Source organism: Oncorhynchus kisutch, linkage group LG5 (assembly GCF_002021735.2).
Source record: "Oncorhynchus kisutch isolate 150728-3 linkage group LG5, Okis_V2, whole genome shotgun sequence".
Taxonomy (NCBI): domain Eukaryota; kingdom Metazoa; phylum Chordata; class Actinopteri; order Salmoniformes; family Salmonidae; genus Oncorhynchus; species Oncorhynchus kisutch.
The window spans coordinates 60,192,812-60,211,703 of record NC_034178.2 but is presented as its reverse complement, the minus strand read 5'-3'; the positions used below and the strand labels follow the sequence as shown (position 1 = coordinate 60,211,703).

At 41.9% G+C, this 18,892-nt stretch overlaps 1 protein-coding gene across 4 annotated transcripts in view; it reads left to right on the top strand.

The window, feature by feature from the left end:
* ell2 (elongation factor for RNA polymerase II 2) overlaps positions 1–18,892 on the top strand; it is a 32,742-nt gene that overhangs the window by 1,130 nt on the left and 12,720 nt on the right. For all 4 annotated transcript variants that reach the window (XR_004210099.1, XM_020483858.2, XM_020483856.2 and 1 more), the window contains exons 2-10: positions 5,139–5,186; positions 5,949–6,070; positions 6,295–6,446; positions 11,913–12,172; positions 13,358–13,482; positions 13,594–13,666; positions 13,887–14,619; positions 16,954–17,017; positions 17,216–17,387. Coding sequence is in view for 3 of the 4 variants with exons in the window: in XM_020483858.2 (XP_020339447.1) it covers positions 5,139–5,186; positions 5,949–6,070; positions 6,295–6,446; positions 11,913–12,172; positions 13,358–13,482; positions 13,594–13,666; positions 13,887–14,619; positions 16,954–17,017; positions 17,216–17,387 (1,749 nt within the window). In the remaining variant the exon portion in view is untranslated. The remainder of the gene's footprint in view (positions 1–5,138; positions 5,187–5,948; positions 6,071–6,294; positions 6,447–11,912; positions 12,173–13,357; positions 13,483–13,593; positions 13,667–13,886; positions 14,620–16,953; positions 17,018–17,215; positions 17,388–18,892) is intronic.

The window sequence follows — 18,892 nt, the reverse complement described above, 5'->3', positions numbered from 1 at the left end:
ACCTTTTTGCCTGCCTTCCATTACACACAGAAGTTCAGAGCATGCTAGATAGTAAATTAGCACTACCTCTGAAAACAAGATATAATAAGGTCCTTGGATCTTAAAGGTGCAATATGCAGAAAACGTTGCTAAAATTATAATAGTTTGCCTAATGTCAGTTTGTGACAGAACAAGCTGCCATTGTGGGGAAAATAATTGTACTGTCTAAACTAGAGGTCGAGTGATTATGATTTTTCAACACCGATACAGATTATTGGAGGATCAAAAAAAGCCAATACTGAATAATCGGCTGATTTAAGTAAAACATCATTTAAAAAAAAAATGTATATAATGACAATTACAACAATACTGAATGAACACTTATTTTAACTTAATATAATACATCAATAAAAATTAATTTAGCCTCAAATAATGAATCATGTTCAATTTGGTTAAATAATAGAAGAAAGTGAAAGTGCAATATGTGCCAAGAAAAAAAGGTAACGTTTAAGTTCCTTGCTCAGAACATGAGAACATATGAAAGTTGGTGGTTCCTTTTAACATGAGACTTCAATATTCCAAGGTAAGAGTTTTTAGATTGTTATTAATAAAGTATTTATAGGACAATTTCTGTCTATACCATTTGTATTTCATATACACTATTAGATGTTAGACTATTGGATGTTCTTATAGGAACTTTAGTATTGCCAGTGTAACAGTATAGCTTCTGTCCCTCTCCTTGCCCCTACCTGGGCTCGAACCAGGAACACATCGACAACAGCCACCCTCGAAGCAGCGTTACCGATGCAGAGCAAGGGGAACAACCTCTAAATGCTATTAGCGCGCACCCTGCTAACTAGCTAGCCATTTCACATCGGTTACACCAGCCTAATCTCGGGAGTTGATAGGCTTGAAGTCATAAACAGTGCTGTGCTTGCGAAGAGCTGCTGGAAAAACTCACAAAAGTGCTCTTTGAATGAATGCTTACGAGCCTGCTGCTGCCTACCATCGCTCAGTCAGACTGCTCTATCAAATCATAGACTTAATTATAACATAATAACAAACAGAATTGCGAGCCTTTGGTCATTAATATGGTCAAAACTATCATTCCGAAAACAAAACGTTTATTATTTCAGTGAAATACGGAACCGTTCCGTATTTTATCTAACGGGTGGCATCCCTAAGTCTAAATATTCCTGTTACAATGTACAACCTTCAATGTTATGTCATAATTACGTAAAATTCTGGCAAATTAGTTCGCAATGAGCCAGGCTGCCCAAACTGTTGCATATACCCTGACTCTGCGTGCAATGAACGCAAGAGAAGTGACACAATTTCACCTGGTTAATATTGCCTGCTAACCTGGATTTCCTTAAGGTAAATATGCAGGTTTAAAAAATATATACTTCTGTGTATTAATTTGAAGGCATTGGTGTTTATGGTTAGGTACAGTCGTGCTACGATTGTGCTTTTTTCCGCAAATGTGCTTTTGTTAAATCATCCCCCTGCGTTGCATTGATTATATGCAACACAGGACACGCTAGATAAACTAGTAATATCATCAACCATGTGTAGTTAACTAGTGATAATGATTGATTGTTTTTTATAAGATAAGTTTAATGCTAGTTAGCAACTTACCTTGGCTTACTGCATTCGCGTTACAGGCAGGCTCTTCGTGAAGTGCAATGTAATCAGGGGGTTAGAGCATTGGACTAGTTAACCTTAAGGTTGCAAGATTGAATCCCCAAGCAGACAAGGTAAAAATCTGTAGTTTCTGCCCCTGAACAAGGCAGTTAACCCACCGTTCCTAGGCCGCCATTGAAAATAAGAATGTGTTCTTAACTGACTTGCCTAGTTAAATAAAGGTATTAAAAAAAATTGGGGCCCAATCGGTGTCCAAAAATACCGATTTCCGATTGTTATGGAAACTTGAAATCGTCCCTAATTAATCGGCCATTCCGATTAATCGGCCGACCTCTAATCTAAACTGCTGTGAAATATATTTTCCATAACAGAAAGTATTGTATTTTCAGTTGTTTGAAGCTGGTGTACAAAACCGAAAGCAAAAGATGCAAAAACAACATTTAAGAACAGGAAGCATAGAAATAACGCACATAGAACAGATCTACCGCACCTGCTTTCATTGAGAATGACAGCTTTATAATTCACATTCCTATGTGAATTTGGTCGGGTTGCCCAAAAAGTTGCATATTGCAGCTTTAAGGAGTAATGGTAACAGGCTCCTTAATAATACGTCTTTGGTTAGGGTCTATCGGTGACAAACGTCCTATAATACTGCAATAAAGGAGATTGCAATCATAAGCTGAATTTATGACAATAGTCAAAATTTAGACAGCCAATCTAGCTAGTTCAGAAAGCAATTATTCTGACTAGCTAGCTTGCTAGTTAACATTAACTTGCTGGCTAGCTATACTAAAAGTTTTACTAGATACATTAAATTGACAGTCCACTTAAATGATAAAATAAGTTGGCTAATGTTCCTTTTACCTTAAATAGTCAGGGGTACGTACTGTTATCAACAGTGTATGTTAGTTTACTTAGCTAGCCACTGTCACCAGCTGCTACCATTAGGTCAAACCTGTTTAAGATGACTAAATGTGTAGTTTACAAATTCACACCACCATTGTCTACCAATTCTTTAATTTAAATTGGATTTTTTTATACATTTGTAGCTAGCTATGTTACCATGTTTTATGAAATTCTCACCCAAAAATCACCTTTTTATACAACAAAAAAAATCTAATTCACTCCGTTGTTACTACTTATCTGCATCAATACATTGATTTCATTCCAAACTATTTTTGGAATAGCAATACACCTTATTGTAACAATGTTTTGGCTACAGACCTATCCAGTTGCTCCACACTCTGAGTTTGTCAGTGTACGTTATGTTCATGATTCAACTATGTTCATGACTAAACTCTTGACTTAAATGTGAATGTTACATTGGCAAGCTCCCCAGGCAAGAAACTTGATTGCCAATCTTTATAATAAATATATAGCATAGGCTACTTGACTGTTTTTATATAAAATTATAGGCCTACTTAATGTTTGATTGGGTTATATGCTGTTTTCTTCAAAATACTAGTCGCTAGGGTTTTCACTCCTTTTACTTCTAATCTTGTGCTTGTTCTCTTAAAGCTACAGTAAAAGTTCATGATAGCATGAATCCTTTTAAACTAGTGCTTTTCAAGGACTTTCTGGATGGGAGAGGTTCCATTTGCACAATGATTAATATAACTACAGATATTTTATTGTAAGAAAACATTACATATGTTTGCAAAACAGTTCGCACATTAGACCTACAAGATATTCAGAGAAAAGGGCGAACATCAATATCTTTTTTTTTACATAGTTTTGCCCAAATTTAGAAAATCTGAAGCAAATATGTTTTTTCTTCTGTATTGGCCAATACATTTCCTCTGTCTAATTGACTGTCCTGGTGGGCAGTAGTGTTGGTATGTGATGTGGATTTGGTCTCATTCCATGGCTTTGCATTCCAGGCTTTTCTCAGTGGCAAACACAGACTCATGACTCAGGAAAAAAATAGTTGTCACAGTTGCGCAAATCCCTATCACGTCAGCCTCTGGTGATTGTGGGCCCTTACGGACTCTTACCAAACCAATCTGTAGGGACCAAATAAAGCTACCGTGTTAATCCCATGGCCATACAACCTGTATTATCTGGAAGCACCTCAACAGAGATGCACTTAACGGGCCTCTGGGGCCTGTGATCAACCGAGGCTAGGAGCCCTGGGAAGTTCAATGGACTGTCAACAACATTTACATAATTCCAGCAACAAGCTAGTCAGACTCTGTAGCATATTCCCAGAATGTTCAGGCCAGGGACCAATAATAAATAAAAAAAAATCCTAATCCAAATGATTGGAAGTTGAGAAACTGGGCCTAAAGGATTTCATTCAGGCACGGTTGGGACTTAGTGTGTTGAATCAAGAAGTTAAGATCTTGTCCTGTTAAGTAGCCTAATTCAAGTCAGTGGTAGAAAGGGTGTCAGGAGGGGATATGGGAAGGAACACTGCCTTGGCCAATAGGAGCTTAGAACAAGCTGACAACAAGCCAATCGAAGTTGGAAGAAGATGGGAAGATGGCGCCGAATAACATGGCTGACGTTTTACATTCTCCCAATCAATTGTGTAATTATTTTTTAACCTATTGTGTAGATAATATTGCTGCTACCGTCTCTTATGACCGAAAATAACTTCTGGACTTGAGAAAAGCGATTACTCACCGCAGACTGGAATAAACGTTTTCCTTTAACCAGTCCGACGAGGATATCCTGCTTTCACTGGAACAGGCCCAGATTCACATCTTTTGCATGAAGAAAAGATTCCGGAAAAGGTGATGCAGATCGGGGATCCTTCTGAGAAGCCGGAGACCTCTATCAACCAACTCTATAAAGCCATAAGCAAGGAAGAAAATGGTCACCCAGAAGCGGCGCTCCTAGTGACCGAGGACTTTAATGCAGGCAAACTTACACCAGTTTTACCAAATTTTTACCAGCATGTCATATGTGCAACCAGGGGGGATAAAAATCCTAGACCACCTTTACTCCATACATAGATGCATACAAAGCTCTCCCCTGCCCTCCATTTGGCAAATAGGACCATAATTCTATCCTCCTGATTCCTGCTTACAAGCTAAAACTAGTGGGAAGTACCAGTGACTCGCTAAATACGGAAGTGGTTATATGACGCGGATGCTATATTGCAGGACTGTTTTGCTAGCACAGACTGGAATATGTAAAATAAAAAAAATTAAAAAAATGTGCATCGCTTTCAACATAAGAGGGAGTTTCATATTCCTACTCTTACTGTACATTTTGCTTGTTGCAAATTCATGAAACTATAAACATGCTTTTTCTAGCTTGCTTCTTTGCTAGTTGATTTTCCAGATGAAACACAATATATGCTTACCAATAGCATATGAGCTGTGACTGGTTGACAGAATGGCCTGCTTTTGTCACTTAATGAGAAACGGCTCTATTTTTCTCAACCACATTTGTGATGGTCCAGTTGTAGCTGAGTGACATTCACATTATTGTTATGATGGAACAACTTACAATCAATGCTTCTATTGAAAATGTTATTGTAGAGTCTAATCCCTTCCTCTCTTTTTCAGAATGTAACGTCCTCGTGGCCAACAATGCAATTCAAGGGACTCCAAGGGGTAAGTATTTTGACTTGAGAACTACAGTATTAGTTATGGGTCAACCCTGTGGGGGGTAAACTGCATGTTTAATGCAACCATTATTGAAGATTTAAGCAAACCTATCATTTGAGCGCTGGTGGTATATACATTAAATACAATTCCTACCCTAGCTGGTATAGACCCCATGTTTTGTGTTTTCAGTGAAATATACATTTGTTAAGCTACGAGTTGGATTTAGAGGCTTGGGGCCATCTGGTTAACCCCTGACTACCTGGGCTGTACACTATGAATAGTTGAACTCTCCAATGTCTCAATATCTGTAAAAACTTCTCTGGCAGTCTGCAGCTGGGCCCAGAGCAGAGGGAACACACACACACACCTAGCAACTCAGACCTCTAAGATCTGCTTGTGTCATGCAAGCTCATGTTCTAATTGGTCTCAAATCCCAGTCTATTGACAGATGCAACACACTGAACATCACTGTAAAGGGTTAATGTTAAGAGACCTTCAGAAAATAGACCCAGTTGAGTGTTTTTTTACAGATGGTTCGCTATTTGGCATGATTGACTCTGTCACATTCAAATATGAGCAAAATCTCTTCTTCCGTGCACTATAGCAGAAGAGGAAAATGAAATCCGATTTCCCTTCAGAATTGTCGAGTACCTCTGTGCAATACGTCACTCCTGGCAGTTTCATGCATATGGGGAAGAGAGAGACGCTCCTTGTTTTCTGTGGTTGATGAATATTTTTATTAATCTCCTTTGGATGTGAACCTCACAGCGTATTAAGATCCCAAGGACTGACTCTCCAGATGGATCTCAGAACTTTGACTTCTACCTGTCCACCGTGGGCAAGGACAACCCTCAGGGAAGCTTTGAGTGCATCCAACAATATGTGTCCAGGTAAGCACCCTCTGGAATGAAACCAAGCATGTGGCAATGCTCGCTACTGAAGACCTAGTGTAAATTGTTGTAAGCTGGTTAGTTAACTGAAATAATTGTCACTCTGGTGTCAGAATTTTATGCCATTGAGCCTTGTTAATGAGTAATTGGTTGAATTGAGATGGTCCATGTTGAGAAACCCTGTGCTGTGGGACTGAAACCCCCCACCCCCCCGTCCTCTCCAGTTCGGGGACCCCGCACCTGGTGTCCTTGGGGGTGGTTCAAGACAAAGTCACGTTGTGTGCCACCAACGACTCCTACCAGGTGACTCGGGAGCTTATGACGCTGGCTAAGGAGGATGGAACCAAAGTCCTCAAGCATGGAGGCCATTTCAAAGGCAAGTTCCATCCATTTAAGCCCACATTTCCTTTGTTTGTGCCTGACTAAACCCTTTGGGTCCAGCCCATTAAGGCTTGTTCACATTGGCAATTTGAAGTGATTCCACTAAATTTTTTGCGTATCCGATTCAATTATTATTTTTTCCTTGCAGTCTAAACAGCCAAAAAGCACATCAGATATTTCAAGACTCATTTCAAACTACATTCGTAGGTGGTTTGAAATCAGATACAAATCTGATTCCTGGCCATGTGACTTGTCTGAATGCATATAAATCAGATGTAAGTGGTTTTTAGACCTTTGGAATATCTTGTTCCTTGCTAACTACTCTGACAGTTTGACAAGAACGTTTGGTAGTTAACTAGCTTGTTAATTGTTAACAAACAAGTTAGTAAATGTGCTAGAAAGCTATCTAGGTAGCTGATTAGCTTGTTGACTGCTGTGGTTAGCCAAAAAGGACTCATTTTGAAAGCTAGTGTTAGTGCACTGACATGCTAGCTGTTCCCATAGACTTCCTATCATTGAATGACTATCCATTTAAAAGCGCGTCTCTGCAGATATAATTACGTATTTTTTGCAGCGGTGGCAAAAATTCAGCAGTGTTTGGTCACCACTCCTAAATGAATATAGGGGAAACACTCATGAGTATTGACACTGTATGCCACCACAGCCATATCTGGGTTAGTCGCACTCTGCAAATAGTTCTTATTTAACAACACTGGCCTACAGCCAAACCAATTGTCTTGCCTTTCTATTTCTAATACACTACGACTGGATTAAGGTTGGCCACGTGTAAAAGGGAAAGTAAATCTAGGGCTAATCTGATTTGGCTCTCTCATCCCGTTTTGCCGGTGGAGATACGCTGCACATTCTCTCAATCTCCTTTCCCCTCATAACAGCTCACTGTTGCTGTAACTGGCCATGCAAAATCTACCTCCACTGACCTGGGAGTGGACAGAGTTCTCCCACAGCAGAGGGCCATAAACTGAGTTTCACTGGCAAAGTTTTTCTTCAGGCACCATGTAACAACAGATTTGATGTCACCCAAATGGCCCATTTGTCACCCATTATGTTACTCTAAAAAGCAGTGTGCCCATAGGCTTCTTTGTATGTGATTATAATTTTTGTGCCTTGTGTTTTGCGCAATTATGTGACATGCCTGGATTTGAAAGGTTTATTGAAAGATTTTTCATCACTGTTCCCTTTTCATTATGCCAGATGGTCCAGCACCATCAGACAATTGCTTTAATTTTGGGTGTAATTCTCATTATGGGATAAGGCCTAAAATACAGGATAAAATCGTGCTATGTCACATGATTGCGCAAAACACAGCGTCTACCAGTTTGTCTGAATAGGCGTTAGTTTAGACAATCGTATAGCAATGTTCATAAAGGGGGAGATGTTCAGGGCTTGTCCAGTTTCTAATAGAAATATAGTTCCAGTTATCTACATGAATTGGTATTGTTTATTTAACATGGCATTGCATGTTTTCTCAACAGTAAGCAGATTTGCATCTTTGCTTCTAGGGCTTCTCTGGAACTATATTTAATGCTGCAATATGTAAGTTATTAGGTGACTTGAACAAATTTGTAGATATGTTTTTTGAAATGTCATTCTCAATGAAAGCAAGTCTAAGAAGTGGTAGATATGTTCTATGAATGCTATTTATATGCTTCCCATTCTCAAGTTTTGTTTTCATCTTTCACTTTTGGTGTTGTACACCAGCTTCAAACAGCTGAAAGTACAATATCTTTGCTTATGGAAAATGTATTTCACAGCAGTTTAGATGGTACAATGATTCTCTACACTACCTCGTTTATTCACAAACTTAAATTAGGTGAACTATTAGAATTTTAGCAACCAGGGAATGGCTGGATAGTGCATCTTTAACTGCAGGAATCCATGAAATCTTTGCTCTCTGTACTCTCAAACTTAATGTCAGTTAAACCAACCTTTCGGTCTAGTTTCTGCCCGTGGGGATTAATTTGCATATTGTGTCCCAGATGGAAACTGAGAGGGGAGCAGAGGAAAGGGGTGGAGTTTGGGCATGTAACACCTGGCTCAGTAGGAGCACTCCTATTAACATGTGCAAAATTAGCCCTAGCCTTCATTTATTTGATTTGTTTAGGCTTTGTCTGTTATGTATGTTGGCCTGGGACCTTATGCAATGTTTGTCTTAAATGGGAGACTCATTTACTTGATGCTATTCAGAGTTTAGTACGCCAAAGTGAAATCATAAACACACAGCACTGCTACACGGCAGGTCTGTTGGTTTGAATGACATGCATCAAATGTTATTGGTCACATTGTTGAGAATGGTTAGATACTACTGCACTGTTGGAGCTAGGAACAAAAGCTTTCGCTACACCCGCAATAACATCTGCTAAATATGTGTATGTGACCCATCAAATTGAATTTGATGCATGTCATGGCAGAAACTGTAATTCTGATAGCAAGCCAACAGAGTTGCTGTGATGGGTAGCTGTGTTTTTATTATCTCCCATGTAAAGTCACTAGGCTGGCCAGCGCTGAAAGCAAAGCTGATTAGCAGCTGATGCAAGCAACTCACCTACTTCAGTCTCTCACCAGGCCTTGAGACAGCAAAAATTGATGTGTGGTTTGTGCACATAGACTGCGAGATCTCTATCAGCATTTGCCCGGAGGAGGCGGCAGACGAGGGTACACGTTTATCTCTAACCTTTAATCTTGTAGAGCGCCTTAGAATTTCATAATCACTGGAGAGCATTATGGAGAAATGTCAAGGCATCCTGACTAATCAGACAACATGAGCTGGGGGCCAGATTCTCTGGATCCTCTTAATGACATTGACTTTTACATTGAACTCAGTCTCTCCAAATCAGGCTTCTATGATGTATCTTGTACTAGTAACATACAGTCAGTTCAAATTCAGTCCACATCCAGATCTGAACACACAGAGTAGCAACTTTGACTCTTTAGGGCAGGGTTCCCCAACTGGCAGCACCCGGGCTGAATTTGGCCCGCAGGTGGTTTTATTTGGCGCAACAAAAAATAACTCTGAGCATTTAAAAATATATATTTTTATTGTTTGTCATAAAACTGTAAAAACACCAGGGAATCATCTCCTCGTGATTTTAATTTTGGAAATCTGTTCATGTATTCCCATGCATAATAGTGAGATACATGATCTTATGCAAATGTAAGCAATATTTGAGATAGTTTGTCATATACAGTGCCTTGCGAAAGTATTCGGCCCCCTTGAACTTTGCGACCTTTTGCCACATTTCAGGCTTCAAACAAAGATATAAAACTGTATTTTTGTTGTGAAGAATCAACAACAAGTGGGACACAATCATGAAGTGGAACGACATTTATTGGATATTTCAAACTTTTTTAACAAATCAAAAACTGAAAAATTGGGCGTGCAAAATTATTCAGCCCCCTTAAGTTAATACTTTGTAGCGCCACCTTTTGCTGCGATTACAGCTGTAAGTCGCTTGGGGTATGTCTCTATCAGTTTTGCACATCGAGAGACTGACATTTTTTCCCATTCCTCCTTGCAAAACAGCTCGAGCTCAGTGAGGTTGGATGGAGAGCATTTGTGAACAGCAGTTTTCAGTTCTTTCCACAGATTCTCGATTGGATTCAGGTCTGTACTTTGACTTGGCCATTCTAACACCTGGATATGTTTATTTTTGAACCATTCCATTGTAGATTTAGCTTTATGTTTTGGATCATTGTCTTGTTGGAAGACAAATCTCCGTCCCAGTCTCAGGTCTTTTGCAGACTCCATCAGGTTTTCTTCCAGAATGGTCCTGTATTTGGCTCCATCCATCTTCCCATCAATTTTAACCATCTTCCCTGTCCCTGCTGAAGAAAAGCAGGCCCAAACCATGATGCTGCCACCACCATGTTTGACAGTGGGGATGGTGTGTTCAGGGTGATGTGCTGTGTTGCTTTTACGCCAAACATAACGTTTTGCATTGTTGCCAAAAAGTTCAATTTTAGTTTCATCTGACCAGAGCACCTTCTTCCACATGTTTGGTGTGTCTCCCAGGTGGCTTGTGGCAAACTTTAAACAACCATTTTTATGGATATCTTTAAGAAATGGCTTTCTTCTTGCCACTCTTCCATAAAGGCCAGATTTGTGCAATATACGACTGATTGCTGTCCTATGGACAGAGTCTCCCACCTCAGCTGTAGATCTCTGCAGTTCATCCAGAGTGATCATGGGCCTCTTGGCTGCATCTCTGATCAGTCTTCTCCTTGTATGAGCTGAAAGTTTAGAGGGACGGCCAGGTCTTGGTAGATTTGCAGTGGTCTGATACTCCTTCCATTTCAATATTATCGCTTGTACAGTGCTCCTTGGGATGTTTAAAGCTTGGGAAATATTTTTGTATCCAAATCCGGCTTTAAACTTCTTCACAACAGTATCTCGGACCTGCCTGGTGTGTTCCTTGTTCTTCATGATGCTCTCTGCGCTTTTAACGGACCTCTGAGACTATCACAGTGCAGGTGCATTTATACGGAGACTTGATTACACACAGGTGGATTGTATTTATCATCATTAGTCATTTAGGTCAACATTGGATCATTCAGAGATCCTCACTGAACTTCTGGAGAGAGTTTGCTGCACTGAAAGTAAAGGGGCTGAATAACTTTGCACGCCCAATTTTTCCGTTTTTGATTTGTTAAAAAAGTTTGAAATATCCAATAAATGTCGTTCCACTTCATGATTGTCTCCCACTTGTTGTTGATTCTTCACAAAAAAATACAGTTTTCTATCTTTATGTTTGAAGCCTGAAATGTGGCAAAAGGTCGCAAAGTTCAAAGGGGCCGAATACTTTCGCAAGGCACTGTATTATACTTAACGGAAATATAAACACAACATGTTGGTTTCATGAGCTAAGATTAAAGATCCCAGAAATGTTCCATACATACAAAGGTTATTTCCCTAAAATGTTCTTCACAAATTTGTTTATCCTTGTTAGTGAGCATTTCTCCTTCACCAAGATAATCCACTTGACAGGTGTAGCATATCAAGAAGCTGATTTAAACAGCATGATCATTACACAGGTGTACTTTGTGCTGGAAACATTAATGGCCACTCTAAAATTGTATTTATCTGTTTGGACTTTCAATTTGACCAACCATCCGCTTTGATTTATCCCTGCTCTAGTGTTCCAAGTGCCTGCTGGCTTTCGTACTCCTCTTTCAGTCAGTGTTCAATAACATTTATGATGTCATATTAATAATAAAAACCTTTGTTAGTGACTAAGCTGCTAGTTAGCGAGGAGTACCGTTTCTGCTGTAAACTCAATTGAGGTAAGCAATACAACAATTTAAGTATCAGAGAAACAAATGATCAAATAAATGGACTGTGGACTTCTTAGGTTCCATAATGCCATGGTCTCAATGGATATTGGTTTTGGGCAGATTGTGTGCCATTTTTATCAGCGTCACCTCCTTCGCCCCTCTCTAACCTCAGGTAAGAAAGTCCAGATCCGCAAGCCAGCGCCGTCAGGCTCTGAACCAGTCGCGGAGCGCAAACGCTCCACCCCCATCAACCCAGCCAAGACCATCCGCAAGTGCCTTGCCAACAACCTGGTTTCCCAGCGCCCATACCGCGACCGCCTTGTCCACTTGCTGGCGTTGCGCTCCTACAAGAAGCTGGAGCTACTGGCCAGGATGCAGCGGGACGGGGTCAGTCAGAAGGACCGCAGCTCTCTTGGGAGTACCCTGCAACAAGTAAGGCTTAGGCTAGCGCCTTGCAACGCGTGAGGCTAGAAGCCAATTTATGCTTGGTCCGAAAATGTAGTTGGATGCTCCGTATAGAGGGTGTGATGTAATTGCAGCACCTCCAGAGGCATGCAGAGGCCAAAATTGAGCTCCGCACTGCTGTGCGCCTTCCAAATTTTGTAACAATGTGGAAGGGCTTGCTCCGCATTGACATGATTGGTTAACGGTAGGTGGGGGTGGGAGGTCCTGTATAAACACAAACTCACTTCCTTCACAACTGCTCTGCGAAGCGCAAGTATGAATGCCCTGCCTTCTGCAGAGGCCATATCGCAGTAAATGCTGTACGCCACTGCAGACGCCAGATTGACCATGCAGATCCTTTGAGGCTAGTAGTACCCCTGCAATAAGTAAGACTAGCAGCCTGCAACATGTTTGGTTACAACTCTGCAACCATAATGGCTAGCATCCTGCAACAACAAGAGGGGGGGTAGAACCCTAAAACAAGTAAGAGGGGGGAGATTAGTACTTTATTTTATTGGTTTCATATAAAAGTGTGGGGGGGGGGGGGGGTTCCTAACTATTTATGTAAAGTATGAGTAACTGGCAGCACTGTATGAGAAGACGAATGTTCCTGTTTACCCATAGGACCCCTTACCCTTCTTAGGCATTAAACACCGAATGCAAATCAGTCTAGGAGACCAATTCCCTGTAGTACAATGACCTTCATTCACAATTACTGAACACGGCAAGAACCAAGCAGCCATACATGAAAGCCATTAGTCTTATTACACACACACACACACACACACACAGAGCAAGAACCAAGCACGCTCAAGCACACAGACACTTATACTAGCTATTGCAGATGACGTACTGAACTACTCAGACTGGTTTACTTGGCAACAGCAACTGTGGTTAAGCTGACTACCCATGCTTGGTATACAGAAAACACAATACTCATACTTGTTTGGGGATTTGCCTAATGTTGTGATTGAATACAGAGATGCTGGATTTGAAATGCAGTGATTTCATACCCAGGTTGAGATGCAAGTAGGGCATTTCATTAACGGAAGAAAAGTAACTCTTAAACATTTTTTAAAAAGTAATACCAGTGGTTGCTTTTAATGCTCCCAAATGATTGGAGAGCACTTTTTTTCAAATGGAAATCTTGTTTATGGGTATATTTGTTCACAGGTGGCCAACCTGAACCCCAAAGATAACTCGTACACTCTGAAGGACTTTGTGTACCGTGAGGTGCAGAGGGACTGGCTGGGCTACTCTGAGGACGACCGCGTTCAGGTCAATGGGATTCTGGCACGGTAGGTCACAATACATTTCACCCTCCTGAACAGGCCCCTGCATTTCTTGCAAGCAGAACCTCGTGGTGACTATGTAGCAGTGGCTCACAGTTGGTTCTCCCTCTCTCTCAGGAAACTGGGCCTTCCCACTGAGCCGCTTTCCTCCAGTGGTCCTCCTAAAAATGGGTTCCCGGGTTCCCCACAGGTAACGCCTCAACTCGACACTCTGTTAGACACACACACACACACCTTCAGTATTACTTGCACAAACCAGTGTGTAAGACAAGCCAAACCTGATGATCAGGTCTCTCCTGTAAAGAGACATTTTATCTCAAACCTATGCAAATAAATGTTTACTAAGATCAAAAATGATCACTCATTCACAGTAGAGATATTTTGTGTTTTGAATTGTTTGTGTCTTTCAGAAGTGCCAGCCCGAGTTACCGAGTCATTTCACTGACCCCTTGATGCCCAAGAAGCCCCGCATTTCCCATGTCACCAGCCAAGGGCCACCCACCACCCCCACCTCGTCCTCTAGAGTGCGCCGCAGCGCCACGAAGGGGGACAACAGCCACCACAGCGCCGCGCCCACCACCACTACCACCGCCAAACGCTCATCTATCCCAGCCAGGCCCACCACGGCTGGCCCGCCCCTCAACCACCTCCCCCATCCCTCCCAGCTGCCCGTTTCTCACCGCCGTCGTATGTCTCATCACCCTGGCCTGGGCTCCAACTCCAGCTCGCCCAGCACGCCTGAGGGCCGTGGCACCCAGGACCTGCCCCTTGACCAGAGCTCAACCTGCCTGGACCCCTCCTCACCGATAGCCAGCCCCCCAGGCAGGACCGCCGACTGCTATGGCTCCGGCATGCTGCCACCGGCAAGCTCCAGCCGCCCAGCCCTCACCATCTCCTCTTCATCATCCTCTACCATTATCCCCCCTCCCTTGCCCAGCAGTAGCAAGAAGTCAAAGAAGCACAAAGGGAAGGACCGTGAGAAGGAGCGGTGTAGGGAGGGACACAGCATCACATGCGATGGCGTCAGCCCCCCAGAGGTACAGGTTGAGGACGGCCAAAGGCCCAGGAAGAGACACCACGCCAACGGGGAGGAAAGACGAAGGCCAGTCATCCCCGCCAAAAGCCTATTCTGCTCAGACGAAGGTAGTCTACCTTAATGCCTTGGTTTGGCTTCATGCTTGAATGCCTTGTTAAGAAGGGAAAGGTGTGAGTGCTTGCTCATTATCATGTAAGGCCTGATTCCAATCCATGGTTTTGTAATGACATCGATGCACAACCAGGCATTGAAAGTGCACTCATGGTGTGTGTGCTTGGAAAGGGCAAAGTGTATGCATGCTTTGAACATGATGAGCTGCTTGCGTAATTGTAGTACGTTTCTCACTTGAGTTGTATGTATGTATGTATGTACAGTTGAAGTTGGAAATGTACATACTTAGGTTGCAGTCATTAACTCTGTTTTCAACCTCTCCCCAAATTTCTTAACAAACTATAGTTTTGGTAAGTCGGTTAGGACATTCTTGGACATCTACTTTGTGCATGACACAAGTAATTTTTACAACAATTGTTTACAGACCGATTATTTCACTTATAATTCACTGTCACAATTCCAGTGGGTCAGAAGTTTACTGTGCCTTTTTAAAACAGCTTGGAAAACTCCAGAAATTATGTCATGGCTTTAGAAGCTTCTGGTAGGCTAATTGACATAATTTGAGTCAATTATGTCAATTGTGGATGTATTTAAGGCCTACCTTCAAACTCAGTGCCTCTTTGCTTGACATCTTGGGAAAATGAAAATAAATCAGCCAAGACCTCAGAATTTTGTTTTTAGACATCCACATGTCTGGTTGATCCTTGGGAGCAATTTCCAAACGTTCATCTGTACGAACAATAGTACGCAAGCATAAACACCATGGAACCACGCAGCCGTCATACCGCTTAGGAAGGAGATGCATTCTGTCTCCTAGAGATGAATGTACTTTGGTGCGAAAAGTGGAAATCAATTCCAGAACAACAGCAAAGGACCTTGTGAAGATGCTGGAGGAAAACGGGTACAAAAGTATTTATATCCACAGTAAAACGAGCAAGGAAGAAGCCACTGCTCCAAAACCGCCATTGAAAAAGCCAATCTACGGTCTGCAACTGCAGATGGGGCCAAAGATCGTACTTTACATTTTTTTTTTTAAATGTCCTCTGCTCTGATAAAACAAAAATAGAACTGTTTAGCCTTAATGACCATCATTATGTTTGGAGGAAAAAGGGGGATGCTTGCAAGCCGAAGAATACCATCCCAAATTTGAAGCACGGGGGTGGCAGCAGCATCATGTTGTGGGGGTGCTTTGCTGCAGGAGGCACTGGTGCACTTCACTAAATAGATGGCATCACGAGGAAGGATAATGTGGTGGATATATTGAAACAACATCTCCAGACATCAGTCAGGACTTCCAAAGTTGTGGCAAAATGGCTTAAGGACAACAAAGTCAAGGTATTGGAGTGGCCATCACAAAGCCCTGACCTCAATCCTATAGAAAATGTGTGGGCAAAACTGAAAACGTGTGTGTGAGCAAGGAGGCCTACAAACCTGACTCGGTTACACCAGCTCTGTCAGGAGGAATGGGCCAAAATTCACCCAACGTATTATGGGAAGCTTGTGGAATGCTACCTGAAATGTTTGCTCCAAGTTAAACAATTTAAAGCCAATGCTACCAAATACTAATTGAGTGCATGTAAACCTCTGACCCACTGGGAATGTGATGAAAGAAATAAAAGCTGAAATAAATCATTTCACATTCTTAAAATAAAGTGGTGATCCTAACTGACCTAAGACTGACTTTTTACTAGGATTAAATGTCAGGAATTGTGAAACTGAGTTTAAATGTATTGAGTTTAAAGTGTATGTACACTTCCGACTCCAACTGGTATGTATGATGATTGATTTAGTATGTATGTGCCAATTCTTCTACATCCAACCTTACAAACCAATTTTCTTTCATCCTTTGGACTCTAGCTCAGCATTTTCTACTCTGTATGTGTCTGTGCCCTGTAATTGGTGCCAACAAACCTTTGATCATGGAATTTAATTTCACTGATATACCTTGTCTTTATGATAAGTAAAGATTGGTCCGCCCTGAGCAGCACACTCAGAAATCTGTCCAAGGGTTCACTCTGACAACTCTTTCAAGACCAGTACTTTTGAATAGCTCGTTTTACATTTACGTTAGTTTAGTCATTTAGCAGGAGCTCTTATCCAGAGCGACATACAGTTCATTTTAAGATGGGTGGGACAACCACATCAGTCATAGTAAATACATTTTTCCTCATAGTAGCTTTCAGCAAATTTAGAGCTAGTAAGAGGGAACCGCGTCAAGTGTGAGTTAGTTTACAACAACAAATAATTGTGGGGAGGGGGTGCTAGTCATTATTTTAAGGCTAGTAAAGAGAGCTGTCCTGATGTCAGTTGATGTGTCTGTTATTTCCCAGACAATAAAAAGAGGCCAGTCCACTCCACAGACTCCTCCACCACTGTGATGCCAGATTACATATGGTGAGTACTTTTATTTACTGACTTAATCCTCTTTGTTCTATGTTGAACATGAAGCTTCCACAAGAATGCCCCTGCTGCCTATCAACCTTTTTTGGGATGGTACCCCCTTTTAGCCCTCTGAAATACAATTGAATGGCACGTGTGTGTGTGTGTGTGTGTGTGTGTGTGTCACTGTCCTGTGCTGCTGTCCCATTACAGTAAGTACATGGCAGTGGTGTCCATGGACCAGAGGCAGACTTACAAGGACAACTTCAATGCAGAGTATGAGGAGTACCGCAACCTGCATGCCCGTGTGGAGAAGATCACTCGCCACTTCACCCAGCTAGACGCTCAGTGCAGGAGGCTGCCGCCTGGCACCAAAGAGTACCAGGTCAGATTATAACAAACTACACCACAGTTACAACCAGGCCAAAACACAACAATCTATGCCACATAGGTTGAGGGGTATACTACAATGCAGGTTCAATGAGTTAGCCAGCTAATTTCATTAAACAGCCAGAAATTACTATTGATTTTCTGGTTCATTTAAGAAAGCTGAACTTGGATACAGTGCCTGGATATCTGAGCATGTCCTTCTCCAAGCTGATACAGTTTCTTCAAAGTATTCACACCCCTTGATTTATTCCACATTTTGTTAGAGCCTGAATGTAAAATGGATTACATTTGTTTTTTCTAACCCATCTACACACAATGCCCCATAATGACAAAGTGAAAACATGTTTTTAGAAATGTTGTAAATGTATTGTAAATGAAATACTTTGTCACGTAGTCTGTGGACACCTGCTTGTCGAACATCTCATTCCAAAATCATGGGCCTTAAATGGAGTCCCCCCCCCCCCCCCCCCCCCCTTAGCTAAAACAGCCTCTACTCTTCTGGGAAGGCTTTCCACGAGATGTTGGAACATTGTTGCGGGGACTTGCTTCCATTCAGCCACGAGCATTAGTGAGGTCAGGCACTGACCCTGGCTCACAGTCTGTGCTCCAATTCATCCCAAAGATATTAAATCGGGCTGAGGTCAGGGCTCTGTGCAGGCCAGTCAAGTTCTTCCACACTGATCTCGACAGACAATTTCTGTATGGACCTCACTTTGTGCGCTGGGGCATTGTCATTCTGAAACAGGAAAGGGCCTTCCCCAAACTGTTGCCACAACGTTGGAAGCACAGAATAGTCTAGAATGTCATTTTATGCTGTTAGGTTAAGATTTCCTTTCACTGGAACTAAGGGGCCTAGCTCAAACCACGAAAAACAGCCCCAGACAATTATTCCTCCTCCACCAAACTTTACCGTTGGCACTATGCATTCGGGCTGGTAGCATTCTCCTGGCATCCGCCAAACCAGATTCATCTGTCGGATGGGCAGATGTTGAAGCGTGATCCATCACTCCAGAGAATGCGTTTCCATTGCTCCAGAGTCCAATGGCGGTGGGATTTACACCACTCCAGCCAACACTTTGTATTGGGCATGGTGATGTTAGGCTTGTGTGGCTGCACGGCCATGGAAACTCATTTCATTATGCTTTGGTCATTTTCTTGTTGGAACGTAAATCTTTGCCCCATTCACTTGCATTCTGAAGCAGGATCTCGTCAAGATCTGGTCACATGCGCCGAATACAGTTGGAGACTACCGTGAAATGCTTATTTACGAGTCCATTTCCAACAATGCAGAGTTAAAAAAGACAGCTTTTCCTTTTTTTTTGTAAATATTTAACGAAAAAAAAAAACTAACGAGGCTATACAACGTATCAGTACCGAGTCAATGTGCAGTGGTACGAGGTAATACAGTGTATATACATTATGTAAGTGTAAAAGTGACGAGGCAATCAGGATATTTAACAGAGTAGCAACAGTGTGTGTAGTATGTGTGTGGGTAGAGAC